We start from the raw sequence: 27,328 nt of genomic DNA, 5'->3' as shown, positions 1-27,328 counted from the left end.
CATACCAATTTTGATTACTGAGAATTTAACGTGGAAACTGTCAATCGATATTTCAGTAATTCAGATTTCTCATTCCTGTTTTTAACATTTAAAATCTGAAGTGGACACCGTTGATCGTGATTTTCAGAATTTGAATTTCTCATTCTTGTTGTTAACATTTTAAGATCTGAAGTGGATACCATCAATTGATATTTCGATAATGCAAAGTTCATAATGTACATCCAATATGGCGCTGTGTGGGTCAGCTTGACACCACCACTCTGCTCATCTGTTAACGCATCTGTAGTAAACTTCAACCCGATTTAAACTAAATGTATCCCTTTAACTTTTGTCGAGTTCTAGTCACTCGATTGAAAGCTATCCTTTGTGTGTTTTTTTGTTCAAATTCTAAACACTATCGATATTTCAAAAAATCAAACTCCTCATACCACTTTTGATTATTGAGAATTTGAAGTAGAAAGCGTCAATCGATATTTCGATAATTCAGATTTCTCATCTTTCTTTTCAATATTTAAAATCTGAAGTGGACACCGTCAATCAATATTTCGAGAATTACAATTTCTTATAACTGCTATTAACGATCTGAAGTGGACACCATCAATTGATATTTTGATATTGCAAAGTCCAATATGGCAGTGCGAGGGTTGGCCTGGCGCCAGCACTCTGCTTATTTGTTAACACATCTGTAGTAAATTTCAACCCGATTTTAAAACTAAATGTATATCTTTAACTTTTGTCGAATTCTAGTCACTCAATAGCAAACTGCGTACCTGAATCTGTCCCTCAATAGCTGCCACTAGATGACCGATGCACACTCGCGCTTTAACGACGATGATGTTGTCCTTTTTTTTTTTTTGTGTTTTAGTTTCAATAAATTACTTCATACAGGAAGTGGTATTGACGTCTTGTTTAAACGCATCTAAAATATCCTTATGTTTTCTTTGACGAGCTCTTTTTGAGTGTTACCATCGATTTCAACAGAGCAAGCGTTTGGCCGAAAATGCTCAAACACCGCTGCCTGTAGGAGTTTTTCTAAACCGCTCGCTGCTAAAACGTTTAGGTGTGAATGGCGTCATAGAACAGAACGGCAAATGAGTTTTGAAGCGGCGCAGACGCTCTTTGGCTTAGTGCTAAATAACCCCTCTAAACAGGCCCTTAGTCATAACTTTTAATTTTGGGTCTTTTTTTTCTTCAGATGCAACACCTGCAAAGCCGGCGACTCCGTACCCAGAAGACCCTTTCCGGAGGTGAAGACTCAGACCAATTCTACAACGGATTTGGTTTTCTTAAGTGTGCTGTAAATCCCACCCCATACAGCAGTGTACCACCTCGTCTTGTCCTTCATTGACTTCCTCCTGTCTGTCTGGAGCAGAGGTCGTCCTCATCTTTGGACTTCCATAACGATTTTCGTTTTCACACAGGGGTCCCTCTGCCTTTTTTTTTTGTTGTTCTTTCAATTGAATGTCAAACCAACCCACAATTATGTTTTAAAATGATGTGAATGAGTGTAAAAAAATACATAAATAAAAAAGTGTGACACACACGGTAAAATAAGTTTTATTCATGTATTACAAAACACTACAGCAGGATTAGGACAACCACAGAGGCTGCGGTCAGAGGAGCTCAGAGGTGCACCTTGGTGGTCTGTGTTATATAAGAGCAGAACAAAAGAAGCCCACCACGGAACAGCTAGACACGTGGAGTGACATCACTTTGGTCGAGTATGTGAATGCTTTAAATATCTTTATAATTCTTAAATTCTGTGTAATTTCATCATAAGCGGCTCGACAAAGCGTGTCAGTGACTGGTATTTTAATTGCAGTGGCTGTGTGAGGGTTTAGGACTAAAAAGAGCTTTACATCTCGAAACCTCAAATTAAAAAATCAAACAAACCATATGATGTTTTAACCTCTGAAACCTTTTTTTTTTTTTTAAAAAAAAACCCCAACATATTCTCATGTTTTTGGGGCATCCCTGCTGTGCCAGAGCTCTTACTTTGTGTCTTGTTTGTGTTGGGACCCCGTTTTTTGAAGGCATAACCAACACTAATTAAGGAGCTAATGGTGCCTTGTTCATGTAGCCGGAGACTCGTTTCTACTTTACTGACAGTAAACAGTAAATCAAATGTTAGTTAAAGACTTGGAACTGGGAATGTGCCCCCTGCTCGAGAAAGGCGGCGGTGAAAAGAATTCGCCACTTGGTTTTAAAAGACGCAGCATCTTAGGGAGTTTGTTCAGACAAGGGAGTGCTGGGCGACGTCGACATCGATTAACTGAAAGGCAACGCTTTGCAAAAGATGCTGACTTAGCCTTGAGAATTTGAAGCGAATGCCTTCAGGGAATATCTCGATAGATCAAACTCTTCATCTTTGCTTTGAGTATATTGAATTAGAAGTGGACACTATCAATCGATATTTTGATAATTAAAATTTCTCATCCCTGTTTTTAATGCATTTAATCGAAATTTAATATTAATTGAAATTTTAATAATGGAAACTTCTCATCCCTGTCCTTAGTGTTTAGAATTTGAAAACCAAAAAAGAAAACAAACAATCTATTTCAAAAAATCAAACTCCTCATACCAATTCTGAGTATTTAGAATTTGACGTGGAAGCTGTCAATCGAAATTTCGATAACTCAGATTTCTGTTTTTAACATATCTAATCAGAATTTGATATCATTAATTGAAATTTTAATAATGCAAACTTCTCATCTCCATCCTTAGTGTTTAGAATAAAAAAAAAAAACGGAAAAAAAAATCAATATTTCAAAAAAATCTAACTCCTCATAGCAATTCTGAGTATTTAGAATTTGAAATGGAAAATTTCGATAATTCAGATTATTCATCTTCGTTTTCAATATTTCAAATCTGAAGTGGACACCGTCAATCAGTACCTCGAGAATCTGAATTTCTCATCCTTATTTTTAACACTTAAGGTGTGACGTGAATACTATCAATTGATGTTTTATTAAAACAAACCTCGCATCCTTGTTTTTAGTGTTTAGAACTTGAAATGAACACAATCTTTCGATAATTCTCATCCCTGTTTTTAACATTTAAAAACTGAAGTCGACACTATCAATCAATAGCTCAAGAATCTGAATTTGTCATCCTTATTTTTAACATTTAAGATATGAAGTGGATACTATCAATTGATATTTTGATAACGCAAACTGCCCATCCCTGTTTTTAGTGTCTGGAATTTGAAATGAACACAATTAATCCAAACTTTGATAATTCAAATTCTCCGTCGATCGTTATTTCGAGAATTTGAATTTCTCATTCTTGTTATTACCATTTAAGATCTGAAGTGGACCCCGTCGATCGTTATTTCGAGAATTTCTCATTGTTATTATCATTTAAGATCTGAAGTGGACACCATCAATCGTTATTTTGAGAATTTCTCATTGTTATTATCATTTAAGATCTGAAGTGGACACCGTCGATCGTTATTTCGAGAATTTCTCATTGTTATTACCATTTAAGATCTGAAGTGGACACCGTCGATCGTTATTTCGAGAATTTGAATTTCTCATTCTTGTTATTACCATTTAAGGTCTGAAGTGGACACCGTCGATCGTTATTTCGAGAATTTGAATTTCTCATTCTTGTTGTTATCATTTAAGATCTGAAGTGGACACCGTCAAATGATATTTCAAGAATTCCGACTTCTCATTCCCATTTTTAGTATTTATAATTTGAAGTGAATGCCATCAATTGATATTTCGATAATTCAAACTCCTTGTCCCAGTTTGGGATATTTAGAATTTGAAGTGGACACCATCCGATTTTCAAACTCCTCACCCTTGACTCTAGAACTTAGAATCTGAAGGAGACACCATCAATCAAACTCCTGATTTCTGTTTTGTAGCACTTTGTATTTGTTGTGCACACTATCAAGCAGTTTTCTGATAAGTCCAATTCCCTATCCCCATTATTGGTGTTTAGAATTCGAAGTGGGAGAGATCCATCGATTTTTCAGTAACTCCAGCTCCCTGTGCCCGTTTTTCTTATGGTCCTCACAGAGGAGGTGCCACTCTGGTGTTGGCGCACTTGTTTTAAACTCGGGTGATCAGAGACATTCAGCTGCTGGTGAAACTCTCCTCACAGATGAACTACAGGGGAAGCTCGACTCTGCCATTTTCCCTCCAGTTCTAAACTTAGTTCACAGTCTGGATTGTCCTTTTTAAACCTTCTACAAAAAACCTCAAGGACTAAGAGATTAACTAAATACAAAGCTGTTTATTGTCTAAAACCATCTCAACCTAATTTCTGCTTCTGTCACTATTATTATTACAAAATTTGAACAGTGTGGCAGCAGAGTTCAATAAAACTATGAATATGTAAGAAGCCTGATCTGCATCATATTCTGATTTAACGCCGTCCAGGTCTCTAACAAATCCTTGAAAGATATAAAGTTAATAAAAAAAAACAGAAGTATACAAAAGTCAGTCGAAAATAAAAGCAAACGATCCACGTCCGCCGTATCCTCTAATATTTACAGGCACTACGAGAAGGTAGGAGCGTCGGCTGACGCGTGTCTGGAGTAGCTTATCTCCATGAAAACTACAAATATTTTTACAGTCGTCTTGCAAAATATCTAATTTTCTACAAATATATACAATATATCAAAAAAATAAAGGTTACGTATTTCATTCTTTCAACTTTCCACGCTTCATTACCACTTTAATAAATGAAACGCATCTTATATTATTCTGCATTCATCATTCCCTATTACGGTGCTCATTGTGAAAATGGCTACAAAAACGTTAAAAAAACAAACAATTTAAGATTAAAAAGTAATAGAGAAGTCATTGTATAATAAGAATTGTAGGGCAAAATTATTAGAGGATAAGTGTCTTACTGTTTAAGTCAAAGTTATTTCCTCACAATCACGGGATATGCTAATTTGCCATATACAATTGTGCTCTAAAGTGAAGCGTTTTTGTTAGAAACTTTAAAAATCTCTTGTCTCTTCATGCAGCTTATAACGGGGCTGAAGGGTACACGGGTTCATACAAGAAAAAAGGCCTAAATTTACCACACACAACCATTTTTTATGGCAAGAATATTATTGGATATCATTCCGCGTCTTGAAATTGCACAAATATTGTAAATCAGCGTATCCACGTCACTTTAGAACAGAATACAAAAAACAAACAAACACTGTGACATTCAGCCATTTTAAAAGAGAACCAAGCGTCTCTCCCTCGACGGTAACATTTCATCCCCCTGGGTTATGGTTTCCTCTTGTTCGGTGGTTCTGAAACTTTTTTTTTTCCCCTCACTAGCCAATTGTGACTTTGGCCCAAAGAATGTCCATAACTCATTCCATAACCCCTTGGAGAATTGTCGATGAATGCCAAAGCAGAGCAATGGTGTTCACAATGACCCATCACAACACCCTCCACAAACCGTATGCGACCCTTTCACATTAAGTACTACTGTGAATCTTGACAATGCACAACACAAATTTAGACGACATTTTGAGTCACGACCAATGGCTTGAGAACATGTGCTCTAGCTCGTTTGATGAATGCCATTTTCATTCTGAGAATCAACTCCTCACAGGTAAGTTTTCTTTCAGGATTTCGACAAATAAGCTATTGTGTTAAATCTGCAATATGTCCGACTATGAAGAAGAGGACACATTTTGCATAATCGCTGAACCGTATTTGAACGAGTCAGAATATACCGAGGAGGTTCTCCAGCAGATTGAAGAAGGAAGAACAAAACAGAAAGCAGAACTGGAGAAGCCAAATGAGCTAAACTTACAAGCGGAAGGTACGGTGAGGTAACAAATAATCACCGATGGGTGGTGAATTTGTGGAAAATGAGAAGTGATGGCTACTGAGGAATAGTGCCACTGCTGTAAGGAGTAGGATGTGCTGCTTCCACCTTTGGAAAACGTAGTTGTGCTGGAGGATGAGCCCACTTTGTTATAGTAGTCGATTAGGATGAATTTTCAACTATCATCAATCATGGAGTTCTGGAGAAGCAATCAAAACCAGAAGGACCAAATGGTCAACTTTCATCAGATTCAGTCTGCATAGTGATCTCTTGTTCTGTTTGTGGTGTTCATTTCTTATTTAGCGTTGACACGTGTTGAGATCCAGGCGACTGTACGGAGGGTACGTGTTTCTCCAGTGTTGGTGTACCGCATGGTGCAGAATGTTATAGAAGGCAATTCACAGTCACAGGCGGTTGGTGCGTTAGACTTTTGTGAAGGGCAAGAAATGGGCTCCAGCCCATCACAGGTATACCGGACGCTCACGCACCCATGCACAATCCCATTCACGCTAACCTAGAATAGTCATTTCAGATTATCTTTGTGACTTTGTATACGATTTAGAGAAAACACTACACTAAGTTCAAGAGACTCGACAAGCACAACAACCAGGGGACACAATCCAAACGCATGATGTTAGATCCATGAAGCAGCACCAGAAATTCATTATTCCACCTTGCCGCCACTCATCGACACAGGGTTCAGATTGCTAGTTAATCCCATTTCCATTGTTAATATTTGACCGCCCTACATTTTGGCTCACTTCGCAGTGACGCGCCTGAAATAAGTTTGGAATTGCAGCTGACTTCAATAACGGGTGATCAGGAAGACGTCTTCATTTCTTCGTCGGCCTTCAGCAGTCATCCATGGAGTGTTCACATCTAACCTAAGCGCTAAAATCCATAACCTTAGGGACTCGTGGGAAATTGTAAACGCTTTGAGTTTTAAATGTATGTCTACATCCTGGAAGTGCACATCTTCAAACCATTTTCTCAAAAGACGTTATTCCTCTAAACAGCTTCAGACATGCCTTTGTTTTTGTGCTGGTCAGCTTTCTCATTTACGTCTGAACTCCACCACAGTGGAGGATATGAGCTGAAAACCGAAAAGGAAATGTATTCTTGCCTCAAGTAAAAGAGTTCCAGGCATCGGTGATAAAAGCGGTATTTCTAGTTTCCTTTCGTTATCGCCAGGTCGTGTCATAAGCACGGAAGGCACGTTTTCTTCAGTCGAACCCTCTGCTGCCTCAAAGTGGACGTATTCGATTAGCTTTAAGGCTAAAGACCCTTCAGCCCTATTGTAAGCTGCAAGAACAAAATATTTCTAAACCTATAAAAAACACTTTGCTTTAGACTGCAGTTTTATGTGGCAAATTAATATCCTGTATATCATGATTGTGAGGAAACCTATCCTGTAAACCTGAAATATTGAAAACAGTAGCACATACAATCGAAGATAACGAATAACAGCAAACTGGGGGATCTGCCCGAGTGGACAGATTTGGATGCGTGTCATGTGCGATCATCCGGCTTGGTGTGGGTAGAGGAGTGATGGGAGACCTGACTGTGGGCCAGACCCCTCAAATTATTTGACAACACAAACGATTGATCCGACCTTACTCTATTTGACACAATGGCCGCACGTAGGAGCCGTACCCAGAGCGAGATGAAGTACACGCGCGCACACACACACACTCCTACTCACACATACTGCCCTATATCTTCATTTCAACTATGCATAGAGAATATTAATATGAGTATAGGTGCGTGTGTCTGTCCAATATGATAGTTCAGTAACGGTATGCCAGCTGCACCAACTGTATTCCATTCTATATATTAGCACATAAATGCAAGATGACTCCAAATGTGGAATCAGCCATAAGCAAATCTATTACGTGACTAAAACCTCCAAGCAGTACTCGCCACCATTTATAAAATGAGTCCAGTATGGAGATCTCCTCAAACTCACTAATGGAGAACTCTTCCCACGTGTCGCTGTCTTCCCAATCTCACATAGTGGACCTTTGCCCCACCTCATCCACTTTAAGATTCCTTCTCCGTGTGTCCCCACCGTGCTCCACATTGGCGTTCGCGAAGGCACCGTTCTCGGCCATGGTGGAGTCCTCCTCATTTGCACCAGATTCCCTGGTGGCAGACGTCTGCTCTCCTGGACGCTTCCACTGGGGTCGGGTGACCATCCACAGGATGAGGGCGCCATATACCACGATGAAGATGCCCAACATGTTAACAAACACGGCTTCTGCTGGAGAGTTTTTGTACGGAGGTTCTTTTCTAGGCAGAAAGAAACAAAATGAAGACATTCAAAACCGAAGCAGAACGGTAAAGTCAAAGGAGGCAGTTAGCATTAGGGTGTTGTTTCACGTGGACTTTTATCGATACCCGACTAACCTGACATTTTTGCCATACCATGAGGTAACATCGCTCATCAGTAGTGCAATACCTGGATGCTGCATTTCCAGACTGATGACTAGGGCTCAAATCACAATGTGGGAAGAAAATGCCTTTGGAAATTAAGGGGAAGTACATTTAGGACTGAAGTCCGGAAGCACGTCTTTACGCAAAGAGTTGTGGGGTGAGCTACAGAGACATGGAGCTGAAGGAGTAACCTTGTAGAAGAATCAGGGCGAGATACTGGGACAGCTATGAGCTAAAGAAATGAGCGACAAATGAACCGAATGGTCTCCTCACGTTTGTTAAACATCTTCTGTTCTCCTCAATATCCTGTAAGCCTACCACCTTTGTGTGGGTGACATTAGTGCTTGGTGGCCTCAGACAAACATAAGCAGTGAACCCAAGCATGACAAGAAGGAAACAAAAAACAGAGCAAATAAGAACATAATAATCTAATCTAATCTAAAAACAACATTTAGAAAAGTCTGAATTAGTGTAAGTCGTCTTAATTCAGGGGGCTCATTAAAAACGTAATAATTGATCTCATGAGACAGAAGTAGAGATCTAAATATTTGTAATTGTTATAGAAATTTCCAATTTTTCACCCTTAGAAGTCCATGGATTCCTTTGTGAAGGATCAAAACTGAAAAATAACCTCATATTCGAAATCGGTGACCTTGAAATAGTCTAAAACGATACCCTGTAGCGGTACTACTAGAGATTAATACTGCAACTCCCAGCAGTCCCTGCAGTGGCTCTGATTGGTCTTCTGCTGAGAGTGCAGGGGCTGTTGGGGCCAAAGGAGGTCAACGCTGCTTTTAAAAAGGGGCCGTGACCAGACAGAAGTAGAGATCTAAATATTTGTAATTGTTATAGAAATTTCCAATTTTGCCAATCCCAGCCAAAACAGGGCACAAGGCAGGAACCAATCCTGGGCAGGGTGCCAACCCACCACAGGACACACACAAACACACCAGGGCCAATTTAGAACCGCCAATGCACCTAACCGGCATGTCTTTGGACTGTGGGAGGAAACCGGAGTGCCCGGAGGAAACCCACGCAGACACGGGGAGAACATGCAAACTCCACACAGGGAGGACCCGGAAGCGAACCCGGTCTCCTAACTGCGAGGCAGCAGCGCTACCACTGCGCTACCGTGCCAATGTGTGAAGCCTGAAGTCCAAATATCAAAGAAACACTTTCACAAACGCATAAAATATAACAGAACAAGCGCACTTTTATTGAAAAATATAACTGCAGAAACGCATTGACACGCATTTACGACGACTGCTTCAGTGGCGCAACGATATGAACTGTTGACTGGTAATCAAAACTTCACCGGTTTGATAGACAAAAAACGTGGCAGCGTCTTCACTTCCTTTGTCAGCTGAAGAAGACCAGCCTACCTGTACCCATTCTCACCTTATTCTACACGGGCACCATCGAGAGTGCTCTGACCTGCTGCAACACTGTCTGGTTTCTGTCTCTGATCGTGAGGTCCTACAATGCATAGTTAATATTGCCAAAAAAGATCAGTGGGACGTCTCTTCCCTCCATTAAGTACCATTATATTCTCTGTGGCATTGTGAAGGACCACTCACACCTCACTAACCGCCTCTTCAGATGCTTTTCCACTACAAGAAGTTTGTTTCCAGGATCCAATGAGTTCCTGTACAATGTGGTTGTTTTAAGCCACTTGGGGTCCCCGGCCCCTAATTTTGTGTGTTGCAACAGGAAGTGTAACCTTTATGCAAAGAAGAGTGATGTGGTGTGAAGTGTGGCGCATTCGGGAGTTCATCGGGGGGGCAGCCCATTGTTTCAAAGCGTTGGATAACACGGCACACCAGGCAGGCGGCTATGAAGAGTTATGTGGCACGAAGTGTGAAGTTGCAACATCAAAGTCCAAACTACAAACTGATTTGTAAAGTGGCGCCAGGGCTTATGGTCAACCAATCAGCACAATTACTCACTCAAGCCACGCCCACAATAGTTTCTAGATGAACGAAAAGTGTGGAGTAGGAGCAAAAAAAAAAAAAATAACTACCAGGATGTAAAAATGTCCAGTGTTCCTGTGAACGGAATGCTGCAAACGTTCCTGAGTTTCTAGCAAGTCCCCACTTCCTAAAAAAAAAAGTCCCAATGCCTTTTGTCCCACTTCCATCTGGCAGAAGGTTCTGTGGCATCCAAACCAGTTCTATAACAGCTTCTACCCTTTGGCGGTCCTAACTCTGAACTCGGAGCTGCCCTCAGATCCCCCACTAGTCGTTTATTTATATGCAGTACCTTTGTTACGTTTGTTATTACTGTTGTTTTTATTAGTAGTTGTTGTTGTTATTATTTATTTATTTATTTCTATCCAATTCAATGTGCTGACAGAGTGCTGGCTCTGCGACTAGGGTTCTGCACTGACAATCGGAAGGTTGCTGGTTCGAATCCTGTAAATCCCAAAAGGGACTCTGCTCTGTTGGGCCCTTGAGCAAGACCCTTAACCTGCAATTGCTCCGTCCTGGGTATGACGTTAATCTGCATCTAGCCCTGCATGTAGGCCCTCCAACCTGCAGGGAAAATCCTGGGGTTTGGAGGCAGAATTGGCACTCCAGCCAACATAAAAAAACCTCACACTGGTTCCACGTCATCTGAACTAGTGTGGTGCTGAGGTATCACCCGTTACATGGCTACACTCAGGTCCTAATCTGGGATCTTGAGTTGGTTTGTCATGTTGGTTTTACATCCGTGGCAGAGCGACGGGCGCTGAGCCGGCTCCTGTTAATTATGGACAATCCACTGCATCCACTGATCAGGATCATCTCCAGACAGAGGAGCAGCTTCAGCGACAGACTGCGGTCACCGTCCTAGTCCACTGACAGACTGAGGAGATCGTTCCTCACCCATACTATGCGACTCTACAATTCCACCCGGGAGTAAACGCTAAAATTATACAAAGTTATTGTCTGTTATACCTTCATTGTTATCACTCTTTAACTTAATATTGTTTTTTATCAGTACGCCGGTGCTGGAGTATGTGAATTTCCCCTTGGGATTAATAGAGTATCTCTCTATTATATAGTGCCTTTCATATCTGTCTATCTATCTATTTATCTATCTATCTACAGTGCATCAGGAAAGTATTCACAGCGCATCACTTTTTCCACATTTTGTTATGTTACAGCCTTATTCCAAAATGGATTAAATTAATTTTTTCCACAGAATTCTACACACAACACCCCATAATGACAACGTGAAAAAGTTTACTTGACGTTTTTGCAAATTTATTAAAAATAAAAACATTGAGAAAGCACATGTACATAAGTATTCACAGCCTTTGCCATGAAGCTCCAAATTGAGCTCAGGTGCATCCCGTTTCCCCTGATCATCCTTGAGATGTTTCTGCAGCTTCATTGGAGTCCACAAACAGTTGATGTGACATGATTTGGAAAGGCACACACCTGTCTATAGAAGGTCCCACAGTTGACAGTTCATGTCAGAGCACAAACCAAGCATGAAGTCAAAGGAATTCTCTGTAGACCTCCGAGACAGGATTGTCCCGAGGCACAAATCTGGGGAAGGTTACAGAAAAATTTCTGCTGCTTTGAAGGTCCCAATGAGCACAGTGGCCTCCATCATCCGTAAGTGGAAGAAGTTCGAAACCACCAGGACTCTTCCTAGAGCTGGCTGGCCATCTAAACTGAGCGATCGGGGGAGAAGGGCCTTAGTCAGGGAGGTGACCAAGAACCCGATGGTCACTCTGTCAGAGCTGTGGAGAGAGGAGAACCTTCCAGAAGGACAACCATCTCTACAGCAATCCACCAATCAATCTGGTATGGTAGAGTGGCCAGAGGGAAGTCACTCCTTAGTAAAAGGCACATGGCAGCCTGCCTGGAGTTTGCCAAAAGGCACCTGAAGGACTCTCAGACCATGAGAAACAAAATTCTCTGGTCTGAGGAGACAAAGATTGAACTCTTTGGTGTGAATGCCAGGCGCCACGTTTGGAGGAAACCAGGCACCGCTCATCACCAGGCCAATACCATCCCTACAGTGAAGCATGGTGGTGGCAGCATCATGCTGTGGGGATGTTTTTCAGCGGCAGGAACTGGGAGACTAGTCAGGATAAAGGGAAAGATGACTGCAGCAACATACAGAGACATCCTGGATGAAAACCTGCTCCAGAGCGCTCTTGACCTCAGACTGGGGCGACGGTTCATCTTTCAGCAGGACAACGACCCTAAGCACACAGCCAAGATATCAAAGGAGTGGCTTCAGGACAACTCTGTGAATGTCCTTGAGTGGCCCAGCCAGAGCCCAGACTTGAATCCGATTGAACATCTCTGGAGAGATCTTAGAATGGCTGCACCGACGCTTCCCATCCAACCTGATGGAGCTTGAGAGGTGCTGCAAAGAGGAATGGGCAAAACTGGCCAAGAATAGGTGTGCCAAGCTGGTGGCATCATATTCAAAAAGACTTGAGGCTGGAATTGCTGCCAAAGGTGCATCGACAGAGTACCTTTCACATCTATCTCTCTATCTATCATATAGTGCCTTTCAGTTCTATCTGTCTATCTATGTGGTGGGTGCAGCAATGCGCTGTATCAGAGTGTGTGCTCCGAACCTCTCCTCTCTCTCAATTCAATGTATTGCTATCTATTCATTAACTATTTATTATTTATTTACTTATCCTTTATGTATCGTAGTGTAGTTCCTTACCTGCCTTGCACGTGTCCTGTGTTTATGTGAATGTTACACCGCAGTCCAGGGCTTTAATATTTCGTGCCACTGTATGCTGCAATACGCTGTACAGATGGTATGACAATAAAACCGCTTGAGCTAATCACACGCACTCGGCCACATTCACAAGGAGACAATTAAACGTCACATCCACGTCTCTGGGATACGGGGAGAGCAGGGCAGCTCCAGAGGAAAACACTCCCAAGCACAGGGAGAACATGCAAACCTGCCTCAGCGAGAATTTACTTACAGAGAAAAAATCAGCTTTTCAGTAATCCCCATCAAAGCGGTGGCAATGGCGGCTCCAAAAATGAAAATGCCGCTGTACACGTGAAGAGGCATGGCAGCTGTCCGGATGAAGGCAGGGGCGCTGGGGAGAAGATAAATGCAGACCCCAAGAAGCAGCTGAGGAACGAAAGGAGAAAAGAAGGCGATGAATGAGGTGTAATGTAGAAAATGTCACACTCGCGGTCAGAGGGTCACCACCCGGGTCCCTCCCAGGCATGTAGTCCCACCGTGGGCTGAGAGTCATTTACTGTATGTGGCAGCAGGATGCACTATTGGAAGAAAGAAAGCTCTGGACAATGTACTGCTGGGAAAACCTTTCATGGGGATGTCACTTTGACACGGACCACCTATCTGAACATACAGACCACATACACCCCTTCATGCCATTCCCTGATGGCAGTGGCTGTTGAAGCAGGCTGGTGCAGGCACCCTCAGCCCAAAAGAAGGCACTCGGAGTCACAGGACAGGCAGAGGAATCGAGATTTACTGTACGGCGCACATAAAGACTCAATTAAGATGGAAAATGTGAGCAGCCTTGAGCAGCTCTTACATTTATTACAGTTCTTATCACACGGTGATGGACAGGTTGGCAGGCGAGATTAGACAGGAGTCATCGTTGACTGTGATGTTTGCTGATGACATTGTGATCTGTAGCGAGAGTAGGGAGCAGGTTGAGGAGACCCTGGAGAGGTGGAGATCTGCTCTAGAGAGGAGAGGAATGAAGGTCAGTAGAAACAACAGAATACACATGTGTGAACGAGAGGAAGGTCAGTGGAATGATGAGGATGAAGGGAGTAGAGTTGGTGAAGGTGGATGAGTTTAAATACTTGGGATCAACAGTACAGAGTAATGGGGATTGTGGAAGAGAAGTGAAGAAGAGAGTGCAGGCAGGGTGGAGTGGGTGGAGAAGAGTGTCAGGAGTGATTTGTGACAGACGGGTATCAGCAAGAGTGAAAGGGAAGGTCTACAGGACGGTAGTGAGACCAGCTATGTTATATGGGCTGGAGACGGTGGCACTGACCAGAAAGCAGGAGACAGAGCTGGTGGTGGTAGAGTTAAAGATGCAAAGATTTGCATTGTGGGGTGACGAGGATGGACAGGATTAGAAATGAGGACATTAGAGGGTCAGCTCAGGTGGGACGGTTAGGAGACAACGTCAGAGAGGCGAGATGGCGTTGGTGTGGACGTGTGCAGAGGAGAGATGCTGGGTATATTGGGAGAAGGATGCTAAGGATAGAGCTGCCAGTGAAGAGGAAAAGAGGAAGGCCTAAGAGAAGGTTTATGGATGTGGTGAGAGAGGACATGCAGGTGATGGGTGTGACAGAACAAGATGACGAGGACAGAAAGATATGGAAGAAGATGATCCACTGTGGCAACAGCTAACGGGAGCAGCCAAAAGAAGAAGGCCACACAAGTCATTAATCATCCTCATCTAACATCCCCCTGCTCTAGTTCTGCCCCTAATTAAGTCCATGATTATTTCTGAGGGGGTGAGGGGGTGTCAAACCCCTCTCTGTCCATCCTATCTGTCTGACAAGGCCTGTCCTTACTCCCTAATAGCTTAGCGCTTGCTACCTTTATTTACAGCCAAGCAGTTCACATTCTCTCTCTAAGCGAGGGGCCCATCTTTCTCCAACTCTCCTGCACGTCTAACCTTTGGCTTATGAACTATTGGTGGTTTCCAGCTCATACAGAATAATAAAAAATATGTAGTCAGTCAGTCAGTCAGTCAGTCAGTCAGTCAGTCATTATCCAACCCGCTATATCCTAATTACAGGGTCATGGGGGTCTGCTAGAGCCAATCCCAGCCAACACAGGGTGCAAGGCAGGAACAAATCCCGGACAGGGTGCCAGCCCACCGCAGGGCACACACAAACACACACACCAAGCACACACTAAGGACAATTTAGAATTGCCAATGCGCCTAACCTGCATGCGTTTGGACTGTGGGAAGAAACCCATGCAGACACGGGGAGAACATGCAAACTCCATGTAGGGAGGACCTGGGAAGTAAACCTGGGTCTCCTAACTGCACCACCCAAAAATATGCAGGCATAAATCTTTTTCATCCTAACTCTTACATCTTAATGTTTAGTGAAATGTAGTATTTACTTTTTTCATGTGCGTATAACACAGAGCTATTCAAAATGAAGGAGCAGATTTCAAAAATGTATTTCAAATAGACTGTATAAGACAGAAACACATTCCACACATCACTGGAGAGAGAAAAGTTCAAAGTCTGGCCTTATGGTCCTTGAGGTTGCATGCACTCAACAAGAGCACCATGTGTAGCGTGACAAACATCAAAACGGTAGACCATTTCTTGCCACACTCGAGTCAACTGGTCCTAAGTTACTGAATTCACAGCTTCCTCAATTCGATGTTGCAGATCTTGAAGACTAGTGGGCATAGGTGGAACAAACACTCTTTCTTTATTGTACCCTCATAGATAAAAATGGCAGGGGTTAAGGTCTGGAGACCTGGGAGGCCATGGACAATGAGCAAGATCTTGTTGTCCACCTCTTCCAATCCATCGTCCTGGAATGGTGCCGTTCAGGTAACGCCCGACCTCCAAGACGGGCACCATCTTGCATGACGACCAGTGCTTTTACGTTTGCATATTCAACCTTCTTCTGCTAATATTTTATGCCACTCGGAAATTTGCTGATGACGAGGTGGCTGTTTGTTGAACCGTCGGCGGAATTCGCGTTGCACTTGAACAAAGGACTCACACTTCGCAAACTGCAACACACAAAATGATTTCTCTTGTGGCGTTGTCGCCATTTTACTATAAACGAGAAACGGCGCTCGGTAGCATTCACTGCTACTTTTAGGTGGGCTTTTAAACTTTGAACTTTCCTCTATCCAGAATGTGTTTCTGTCTTACGCAGTTTGTTTGAAATCAGCTCTTTCATTTTGAATAGCCCGGTACTTTTGCGTAGAGATTACCAATTTCAAGAATACATTTTTCTATATGGCCTCTTTCAGCAGGATAACGTGTCCTGCCACAATGGAAAACTTGTTCAGGAATGCTTTGAGAAGCATGACCAAGACTTTGACCTCCACATTCCCGAGATCTCAATCCGGTCGAGCATCTGCGAGATGTGCTGGGAAATCAAGTCCGATCCGTGGAGACCCCACCTCACAACTAACGGGACCTAAAGGACCTGCTGCTAAAATCTTGGTGGCAGAAAGTTTATTAGCAAAAGTGTTGGGACCCCCTCCAAATCATTGAATTCAGATGTTCCAGTCACTTCCATGGCCACAGGTGTATAAACTCGAGCACCTGGGCATGCAGATGGCTTCTACAAACGTTTGTGAAAGAAGGAGCTCAGTGAATTCAAGCGTGGTATCGTGATAGGATGCCACCTGTGCAATAAGTCCATTTGTGAAATGTCCTCACTACTAAATATTCCACGGTCAACTGTTAGTGGTATTATAAGAAAGTGGAAGCAGTTGGGAACAACAGCAACTCAGACACCAAAGTGGTGGCCACGTAAAATCACAGAGCGAGGACAGCGTATGCTGAGGTGTGCAGGAGTTGCCAACTTTCTGCAGAGTCAATAACTACAGACCCCTAAAAGCTCAAGATCAGTGTGTAGAGAGAGAGCTTCATGGAATGGGTCTCCATGGCTGAGCAGCTGCATCCAAGCCTGACATCACCAAGTGCAATGCAAAGCACCGGATGCAGTGGTGTAATGCCCCCTGCCACTGGACTCAAGAACAGCGCAGATGTGTCATCTGGAGTGACGAATCACGCAATCCGATGGACGAGACTGCGTTTGGCATTGGCCACGAGAACGGTACTCGCCTGACTGCATTGCAAGTGTAAAGTTTGGTGGAGGGGGGATTATGGTGTGGGGTTGTTTTTCAGGGGTTGGGCTTGGCCCTTTAGTTCCAGTAAAAGGAACTCTTAATGCTTCAGCATACAAAGCCATTTTGGACAGTGTCATGCTCCCAACGTTGTGGGAACAGTTTGGTGATGGCAACATGACTGCGCACACACACCAGTGCAATAAAGCAAGGTCTATAAAGAAATGGAGGAGTGAGTTTGGTGTGGAGGAACTTGACTGACCTTAGCCCACTAGAACACCTTTGAGATGAATTTGAGTGGAGACAGCGAGCGAGCCAGGCCTTCTCGTCCAGCATCACTGCCTGACCTCAAAAAATGCTCTCCTGGTCACAAATTCCCATCACCACACTCCAACACCTCGTGGAAAGCCTTCTCAGAAGAGTTGAAGCTGTTAGAGCTGCAAACGGTGGGCCAACTCCATATTAAAGACTATGTATTAAGAATGGGATGGCATTAAAGGTCATGTGTGTGTGAAGGCAGCCGTCCCAATACTTCTGGCAATATAGTGTACCACAGGACACCTTCAGGGGTCTTGAGGAGTCCGCACTCTGATGGGTCAGAGCTGTTTTGGAGGGGTACCTACACCATATTAGGCGGGGGGGTTTTAATGTAGTGGCTGATCATTGTGTGTGTGTGTGTTTGTTTATGACTACTTCTATCAAGGAGAGATTTCCATTTTGATTTTTTTAATAAGCTTTCCCTTTGCCATTATGGGTTACCGAGAGTAGATCAATGGGCAACATTACCACAAATTTCTCCATTTAAAACAAAATCCACAACAGCATAAAGTGTGCAGAGAGAGTGACGGGGGTCCCAGTGCGTTCTGAAGTCCCTGCATGTGTGGCCTGTCACCATGAAACACGGCAGATGCCGGTGACGTGGCGCGGTTGAATCACACAGACACACTGGCTGACTAAGGATCATCTCGCGGCCCCCAAGGCACTGACCTGAATGGAGTGCAGGATGACCACCGACAGGCCGATCCAGCTGTGTAAGCTGTACATGTTGGGGATGCTCTTCGCATTGTGGAAGTCAAAGACGGCCACAGCCGAGATGACCATCAAGGTAAATGCCAGAGCATTCAGTCCGGCATGGATGCTCTTCATCATGGGTTTACTGCATCTCCACGTCCAGGGCAAGCGATACACCACAATGGCTAAAACGAGAGAAACGAGCAAAGTCAGTAAATTAAAAACGGTTTGGGAGGTCAATTAACATTTCTAGTTTGAAACAAACCTCAAACCTGCAGGACTAATGCCAACTGTCTTGTGCAGTGACACGTCCACCTTCAAGTGACCGTCACACTCTGCCTTCTGCAGGCCAAATCATCTTCACGTGACCTGCACGGCATGTGTGAGTACCCATTAATGGTGACCGCTTCATACTTAACTGCTTTATGACTCTTAAACACACCGGGTTTCTAATGAGCTTCCTCTCTAATGTCTCACAAACGTTCAACAGCCTGTTTGCTGTTCTTCACGAGTTCCAGTAGGTTTTCAGAACAAATCAAAGTACAGAAACTGAGCAAGTTAAAGGTGTCAATGACTTGTGTGTAAATGTGGACAGAGGCCGTGTTTCTGTTCTCATCCTCTCAGATCCGAATGCCACATTTGATACCATCGATCACAATATTCTTAGAAATCGCCATAGCCAATGGGAGGGCCTCTCAGAACGGCAGGGCTCTGTTTTGGGGCCGCTTCTTTTTCTCATTCATATCTTCCCAATAGGTAATATCTTTTGGCACCATGGTATTAAATTTCATTGTCACGCTGATGACACAAAGCTATATCTATCCACTAAATCCACTTCTGTTTACCCTCCAATTGCTCTTCTGGCCTGTCGACATCACATAAAGTCATGGATGACTCACAACTTTCTCCAATTAAACAGCAATAAATTTGAGGTGCTCCTCATTGGTTCTAAATCTACACTTACTAAGGCTGACTGTTCTTCCATTTTAATTAACAATATTAACACAAACATCTCTTCCCAGGTTAAGAGCCTGGGTGTAATTCTAGACAGTACCCTCTCTTTCTTGTCCCATATAAGTAACATTTCTCGGACTGCCTTCTTCCATCTCCGAAACATTTCTAGACTTCGTCCTGTTCTTATGCCACACAGTACTGAAGTATTGGTTAATGCCCGAGTCACCTCACGTATAGATTACTGTAATGCTCTTCTGCCTGGCATCCCACAAAAATGTATCCATCGCTTACAACTTATTCTTGTATCGCACATCAAACTCTATTCTATGAGAGCTCGAGCATTCTGCCATTGTGCTCTACAACTCTGGAATTCTCTTTGCCCTCATATCTGTCAACTCGACTCAATAACACAGTTTAAAACTGCACTTAAAACGTATCCATCGCTTACAACCTATTCAAAATTCTGCTGCTAGGATAATAACCTGCTGTTGTAAATCCACTGAACATATCACCCCGATTCTCTCTCAACTTCACTGGCTCCATACCTCACTGATCTCCTACAGACTCACCCTCCTTCTCGCTCCCTCAGATCCTCATCTCTAGCTTTACTTTCTGTACCACACATCAAACTCTGTTCTATGAGAGCTCAAGCATTCTGCCATTGTGCTCCTTGACTTTGGAATTCTCCTCCTTCTCATATTCGTGAACTCGACTCAATAACACAGTTCAAAACTGCACTTAAAACGTATCCATCGCTTACAACTTATTCAAAATTCTGCTGCTAGGATAATAACCTGCTGTTGTAAATCCACTGAACATATCACACCGATTCCCTCTCAACTTCACTGGCTCCGTGTTTACTACCGAATACAATACTCAATACTGCTCTTAATGTATTTAAAGCTCATCATAATCTTGCTCCCTCAGATCCTCATCTCTAGCTTTACTTTCTGTACCGCACATCAAACTCTTTTCTATGAGAGCTCGAGCATTCTGCCATTGTGCTCCTCGAGTTTGGACTTTTTCTCCTTCTCATATTCATGAACTCGACTCAATAACACAGTTTAAAACTGCACTTAAAACGTATCCATTGCTTACAACTTATTCAAAATTCTGCTGCTAGGATAATAACCTGCTGTTGTAAATCCACTGAACATATCACCCCGATTCTCTCTCAACTTCACTGGCTCCATACCTCACTGATCTCCTACAGACTCACCCTCCTTCTCGCTCCCTCAGATCCTCATCTCTAGCTTTACTTTCTGTACCGCACATCAAACTCTGTTCTATGAGAGCTCGAGCATTCTGCCATTGTGCTCCTCGAGTTTGGACTTTTTCTCCTTCTCATATTCATGAACTCGACTCAATAACACAGTTTAAAACTGCACTTAAAACGTATCCATTGCTTACAACTTATTCAAAATTCTGCTGCTAGGATAATAACCTGCTGTTGTAAATCCACTGAACATATCACCCCGATTCTCTCTCAACTTCACTGGCTCCATACCTCACTGATCTCCTACAGACTCACCCTCCTTCTCGCTCCCTCAGATCCTCATCTCTACCTTTACTTTCTGTACCGCACATCAAACTCTGTTCTATGGGAGCTCGAGCATTCTGCTCCTCGACTTTGAAATTCTCTTTCCTCTCATTTACGTCAATTTGACTCAATAACATATTTTAAAACTGTCCTCAAAACTTGTCTTTTCAAACTGGCATACTAATTATGAATTTAACACAGTTACTGCCTGTTATCTTTTTGTGTTTGCTACTACCTGCCTACCTTATTGCTTTTTGATTTATCATTCTCTTTGTTTTTATTTTATTAATGTTGTTTAATTTCATTGTAAGGTGACCTTGAGTGTTAAGAAAGGCGCCTATTAAATAAAATATATTATTATTATTAGATTCTTTCTCAACTTCACTGGCTCCATACCTCACTGATCTCCTACAGACTCACCCTCCTTCTCGCTCCCTCAGATCCTCATCTCTAGCTTTACTTTCTGTACCGCACATCAAACTCTGTTCTATGAGAGCTCGAGCATTCTGCCATTGTGCTCCTTGACTTTGGAATTCTCCTCCTTCTCATATTCGTGAACTCGACTCAATAACACAGTTCAAAACTGCACTTAAAACGTATCCATCGCTTACAACTTATTCAAAATTCTGCTGCTAGGATAATAACCTGCTGTTGTAAATCCACTGAACATATCACACCGATTCCCTCTCAACTTCACTGGCTCCGTGTTTACTACCGAATACAATACTCAATACTGCTCTTAACGTATTTAAAGCTCATCATACTCTCGCTCCCCAGATCCTCATCTCTAGCTTTACTTTCTGTACCGCACATCAAACTCTTTTCTATGAGAGCTCGAGCATTCTGCCATTGTGCTCCTCAACTCTGGAATTCTCTTTCCTCTCATTTACGTCAATTTGACTCAATAACATATTTTAAAACTGTCCCCAAACCTTATCTTTTCAAACTGGCATACTAATTATGAATTTAACACAGTTACTGCCTGTTATCTTTGTGTGTTTGCTACTACCTGCCTACCTTATTGCTTTTTGATTTATCATTCTCTTTGTTTTTATTTTATTAATGTTGTTTAATTTCATTGTAAGGTGACCTTGAGTGTTAACAAAGGTGCCTATTAAACAAAATGTATTATTATTAGTAGTAGTAATAGTAAATAGTAAAGGTCTTAAATTGGTTCGAGTCTTACTTAACAGGTAGAAAATTCTTTGTTAGTTGAGGTAATTATACGTCAGAGACACCTGATATTCTATATGGTGGTCCACAAGGATCTCTGTGGTCCGCTGCTCTTCTCGATCTCCATGCCTTCATCAGGTCAGATTATCTCAAAGCATAACGTGAGCTACCACAGCTATGCTTACGACACACAACTGTATTTATCAATAGCACCTGATGACCCCGACTCTCTTGATTCACTGACCCCCAATGTCTTACTTGTGTTTCTGAATGGATGAGTAGTAATTATCTCAAACTACATAAGGAGAAAACAGAAATCTTACTTCAGGGATCTCAAATTCCGGTCCTGGTGGGCTACCGTGGCTGCAGTTTTCATTCTAAGCCCTTTCTTAATCGGTGACCTGTTTTTGCTGCTAATGAACTTCTTTTGAATTCATTTTTATTTTTTTTTAAGATTTGTTCCCCTGAATTTCTTCTTTTCTTTCCTTAAACAGAAATGAAACATGAAGTGAGTGAACCAACAGACAACCAACTAAGTCAGGGCCTCAAACTCCAACCAATTTCACTCCAAACAGTTGCTTAATTAGATGCCGAGTCTTGTTGTTAATTAAACCCGTTCTTTAATTTATTCATTATAATTGATTTACTCTTGAAGACTCCATCCATCCATTATCTAACCCGCTATATCCTAACTACAGGGTCATGGGGGTCTGCTGGAGCCAATCCCAGCCAACACAGGCGACAAGGCAGGAACAAATTCCCGGGCAGGGCACCAGCCAACCACAGGGCACACACACTCACACACCAAGCACACACGAGGGACAATTTAGAATCGCCAGTGCACCTAACCTGCATGTCTTTGGACTGTGGGAGGAAAACCACGCAGACACAGGGAGAACATGCAAACTCCATGCAGGGAGGACCTGGGAAGCGAACCTGGGTCTCCTTACTGTGAGGCAGCAGGGCTACCCACTGTGCCACCGTGCTGCCCTTTTGAAGACTCAGACCCCTTAATTGTTTCTTTTTCCTTAATTAGCAGCCAAACAATAATGAGATACAAAATGAGCCAAAATAACTGGTGTCCATCATACAATATCTGAAAATAAAGAAAGATGAAGGTCTCAGGAATGTTGATCTGCTCAGGTCCACAAAACATTTTAACAGAGCTCTTAGAAAAGAGAAAATCAACAATGTTGGAAATGTCTGCTATTGCACGATGAGAGCAGCAACAAGCCATCGAATTAAAGAACGGGTTTAATTAACAATGAAAATCGGCGCCTGATTAAGCAACTGCTTGGAGTGAAATTGGTTGGCGTTTGAGACCCTGACTTAGTTGGTTGTCTGTTGGCTCCATCACTTCACGTGTCATTTCTGTTTAAAGAAAGAAAAGAAGCAATTCAGAGGAATGTCGAAGAAATTCCACGGAATAAATCTTAAAAAAAAACCAAGTCAATTAAAATGAATTCAAAAGAAGTTAATTAGCAGCAAAAACAGTTCATTCAAAGGGTCAGAATGAAAACCTGCAGCCTCTGGGGCCCTCCAGGACTGGAGTTGGAGATTCCTGTCTTAGTGATTGGCAAAAATGGATATAACGAGGGTATTAGAAATCAACTTGATCCATTAGGCTTAAAAGTCAAGACAGAGGTAAAGAATTTAGCGGTAATTATTGACTCTAACCTGAATTTTAAATCACATATTAATCAGATCACTAGGACATCATTTTTTCACTTAAGAAATATAGAAAAAGTTAGGTCCCTTATAGCTTTGCACGATGCTGAAAAATTAGTTCACGCTTTTGTTTTCAGTCGACTAGATTACTGTAACGCACTCCTATCATCCAGCCATCCATCCATTTCCCAACCCGTTGAATCCGAACACAGGGTCACAGGGGTCTGCTGGAGCCAATCCCAGCCAACACAGGGCACAAGGCAGGAACCAATCCTGGGCAGGGTGCCAACCCACCTCAGGACACACACAAACACACACTAGGGACAATTTAGAACCGCCAGTCTACCTAACCTGCATGCCTTTGGACTGTGGGAGGAAACCCACGCAGACACGGGGAGAACATGCAAACTCCACGCAGGGAGGACCTGGGAAGCGAACCCGGGTCTCCTAACTGTGAGGCAGCAGGGCTACCACTGCGCCACCATGCTGCCCCACTCCTCTCAGGATGACCCAAAAAAGACATCAATCGATTACAACGAGGCTGCCAGAATCTTAACTAGGAAAATAAAATCAGAGCACATCACACCAGTCTTAGCAGACACTACGCTATAAATATTTTGGAGATGCTGTGTAACATCCCTTGGCTGGATAAACAAAACAGATCTTTAGAGTTATTTACTTTCATCAAACAAGCTGGCCTAACATTTGAAATACTTTTTAGCTCTTTTACTCTTTAACTAGGAAAAGAAAATCTGAGCACCTCACCCCAGTCCTAGCGTCACTACACTGGTTACCTGTGCCATTTAGAATTGACTTCAAAATACAATCTGCTCCATCTTATATTTCAGAATGCCTCTCACCTTACACTCCAAATTGTAACCTTAGATCCTCAAATGAGTGTCTGCTTAGAATTCCAAGAGCTAAACTTAAAAGAAGTGGCGAGGTGGGCAGCCTTCTGCTGTTAGGCACCTCAAATCTGAATAGCTGACCGATAGAAATTCACCAGGCTGATACGGTAGAGCACTTTAAAAAACTTCTACAAACTCATTATTGTAACATGGCTTTCTCATAGCTACATTTTAGTGTAACCCTGATATTCTGTATATGCATTTAATTATTCTTTTTTTCATGGCTCTACAATCCATACTAACCCCTACTTTCTCTGCTGTTCTTTTTTTGGTTTTCTGTGCTGCTGTTCTGCGCCACCACCACCTGATCAAAGCACCATGCAGCCCCTACATTGATGGATTGAAGGCCAGATGTCCACATGACCATCATCATCTAATTCTTGCACATCAAGCCTGAAAGCCACGAGAACTGATTGAGATCATTGATGTGAGGTAGAATGCCCACTTGTAATGGGCTGAAGGTGTACTGAAGTGATGAGAGAGAAAGATATGTGAAAGGCACTATATAAAAAAATAGATTGGCATGTAAGTGGGGAGGTTCGGAGCATGTGCTGATAGCACGTTGCTGCACCCGCCACACAATGAACCACCCAGATTGGGACCCGAGTGCAGTGGGTGACACCTCAGCACCACACTGGGACAGTGTGAGGGTTTAACGGTGGCTGGAGTGACAATCCTGCCACTAACCCGAGAGCTGGAGGAACTGCTTACAGGGCTGGATGCAGATTAATGTCATACGTGGGATGGAGCAACTGCAGGTGAAGGGTCTTGATCAAGGGTCCAATGGAGTAGAGTCACTTATGGTGTTTATGGGATCATGTAAAAGGCACTATATAGACAGATAGATAGATAGATGTGAAAGGCACTATATAGATAGATAGATAGATAGATAGATAGATGTGAAAGGCACTATAAGATAGATAGATAGATGTGAAAGGCACTATATAGATAGATAGATAGATAGATAGATGTGAAAGGCACTATATAGATAGATAGATAGATAGATAGATAGATAGATAGATAGATAGATGTGAAAGGCACTATATAGATAGATAGATAGATAGATAGATAGATAGATAGATAGATAGATAGATGAGGCACTATATCATAGGAAGACGGACAGATATGTGAAAGGCACTATATACATACATGAATAGATTGATAGACATGTGCAAGGCACTATATAAATGAATACATTTGGAACTTAGAATTGAATTAAGAACTTTTCTATCATTAATAAACATAAAGTCATTGTTAGAAAACTTAACTGAATGAAGACAAATCAGGCGTGCCCTTCTCCGTGCTAAGCAACATCTTGGAGGTCTCGATAACAGCCCCTCCCTGTGTCCTGGCCGCCCCTTGTTGCACTGCCAGACCACGCCAGCTGCCCGGTGTTTACGGTTTTGAAGTTTGCGCCGCCCCTCGACGCTCACCCGCGGACCTCCACCCCAACCCCCTATCCGCCGTTATGAGTTTTCCTGTTTAAATTCCGATCGTCAGCTGTGTTTTTCCGCGTCGCAAGTCCAGAAACAAGCAAATGAAAGAAAAGTTAGCGAAAGAAAACCAAAGATGTCGAGCGGCGGCCACGTACCGATCCCCTGGATGAATATGAACCCGGTCACTGCGAGAACGGGGTGCCAGTTGAATTCGGCTGCGCCACCGTCCCATCCGAGCCCTTCCCTCCACTTGAATACCCACACGAGGACAAAGAGGACCGAGACGAAGCCGATGAGCACGGACAAGGCCAGCAGGAGCAGAAACTTGCGGTAGTTTTCCATCGCCGCTGCCCGCACGACGCCTGAGCCCCCGTGACTATCAGGATGAAGGAGGGAGTGAGGGACGGACGGAGGCAGGCGATCAGCTTGGCAGGCGCGCCTGAGACATTCCTGCGGGCGGGGAGGGGCAGAGCCGACGCGGCCACACCGCCTCGCACAGAAAGGGGGCTTTGTAGTGGGGTCGTGAGCACAGCACGCCACTGATGCCGCTCATTAAGACGGCTGCCTAGGGGTGAACTGAAGCGAATTCTAAGAGAACTTTAAGACGAACGCGATCACGTGTGTCGGGTGTCACTCATACTTGTGAGCGGCTCGCGTGGACGTGTGAAGCACCGGTCGTCATTTCGTATTGAGACCTCGGAGAAAACGGGGGTTGGGAGGGTTTTGCTCTAAAATTGTCATTTTATTCCGTTTCTGTAGGACCCCCAATGGAAAACTACAGATAAAGTTTTTACACCTTGTTAAAAAAATAACCAGAAATTCATAACTGTCATCTGTAGGAGAAGATGCTAAATCTGTGACGTCAGCAGAAGAGGTCCAAATAGACAATAGACCACCAGCTTGAGGACACACACGTTTGGATGAAGTGTCAGTGTGATTGTCACTTCTAGTGACAAACTCTGGGTCCTCTCATAGCCAATTTCTATCCATCCCAATTGTCTTTCCGTGAATTGGGGAGGTCTTTGTTTTTTGCTCAAGTCCATCTAGTGCAGGGGATCCCAATTTATTTTTGCGCTGTTTACCTCCACTCTGATTGGTTCAGTAATTTCAGTTTGTACTTCTACCATAACAAAGAAATTGACAAAGTGGGGAAATTTTAAGTTAGGATTTAGGAATCGTAGTGAACTTGACACTAATGACTGTCAGAAAGTGTTCAGAAGCCATTAGGAAGGCTAACAGAGTGTCAGGTTATATAGCGCCTTGATGTGTGGAGTACAAGTCACAGGAGGTTCTGCTCAAGCTTTATAACACACTGGTGAGGCCTCATCTGGAGTACTGGGTGCAGTTTGGGTCTTCAGGCTACAAAAAGGACATAACAGCACAAGAAAAGGTCCAGAGAAGAGCGACTAGGCTAATTCAGGGCTACAGGGGATGAGTTAGGAGGAAAGATTAGAAGAGCTGAGCCTTTAGAGTTTAAGAAAAAGAAGACGAAGAGGAGACCTGATTGAAGTGTTTAAAATGATGAAGGGAATCAGTCCAGCGGATCGAGACGGTGACTTTAAAATGAGCTCATCAAGAACACGGGGACACAGTTGGAAACTTGTTAAGAGTAAATT

The 27,328-nt window shown here is 43.0% G+C and overlaps 1 protein-coding gene across 1 annotated transcript; it reads right to left on the bottom strand.

Moving 5' to 3' along the window:
* Nucleotides 1-843: 843 nt before the first annotated feature.
* On the bottom strand, nt 844-26,135 carry LOC120531838 (cytochrome b reductase 1). Its single transcript, XM_039757616.1, has 4 exons — nt 25,868-26,135; nt 18,010-18,218; nt 13,172-13,326; nt 844-8,079 (listed from the first exon to the last, which is right to left on the bottom strand). The coding sequence occupies exons 1-4, from the start codon at nt 26,052-26,054 to the stop codon at nt 7,797-7,799; spliced, it is 834 nt and encodes a 277-aa protein (XP_039613550.1). The 5' UTR covers nt 26,055-26,135; the 3' UTR covers nt 844-7,796.
* Nucleotides 26,136-27,328: the final 1,193 nt, after the last annotated feature.

This window comes from Polypterus senegalus, chromosome 6, assembly GCF_016835505.1.
Source record: "Polypterus senegalus isolate Bchr_013 chromosome 6, ASM1683550v1, whole genome shotgun sequence".
Taxonomy (NCBI): domain Eukaryota; kingdom Metazoa; phylum Chordata; class Cladistia; order Polypteriformes; family Polypteridae; genus Polypterus; species Polypterus senegalus.
This window is presented reverse-complemented; position numbering and strand designations above follow the sequence as displayed.

Bases quoted from the DNA above. Each gene is read 5' to 3' on its own strand.
- LOC120531838 (XM_039757616.1), bottom strand. From the start codon at position 26,054: ATGGAAAACTACCGCAAGTTTCTGCTCCTGCTGGCCTTGTCCGTGCTC. The intron at 13,327-18,009 runs GTCAGTGCCTTG...TTCGTTCCTCAG, and splicing joins TCATCCTGCACTCCATTCAG to CTGCTTCTTGGGGTCTGCAT. The intron at 8,080-13,171 runs GTAAGTAAATTC...CTTTCTGCCTAG, and splicing joins GAAAAGCTGATTTTTTCTCT to AAAAGAACCTCCGTACAAAA.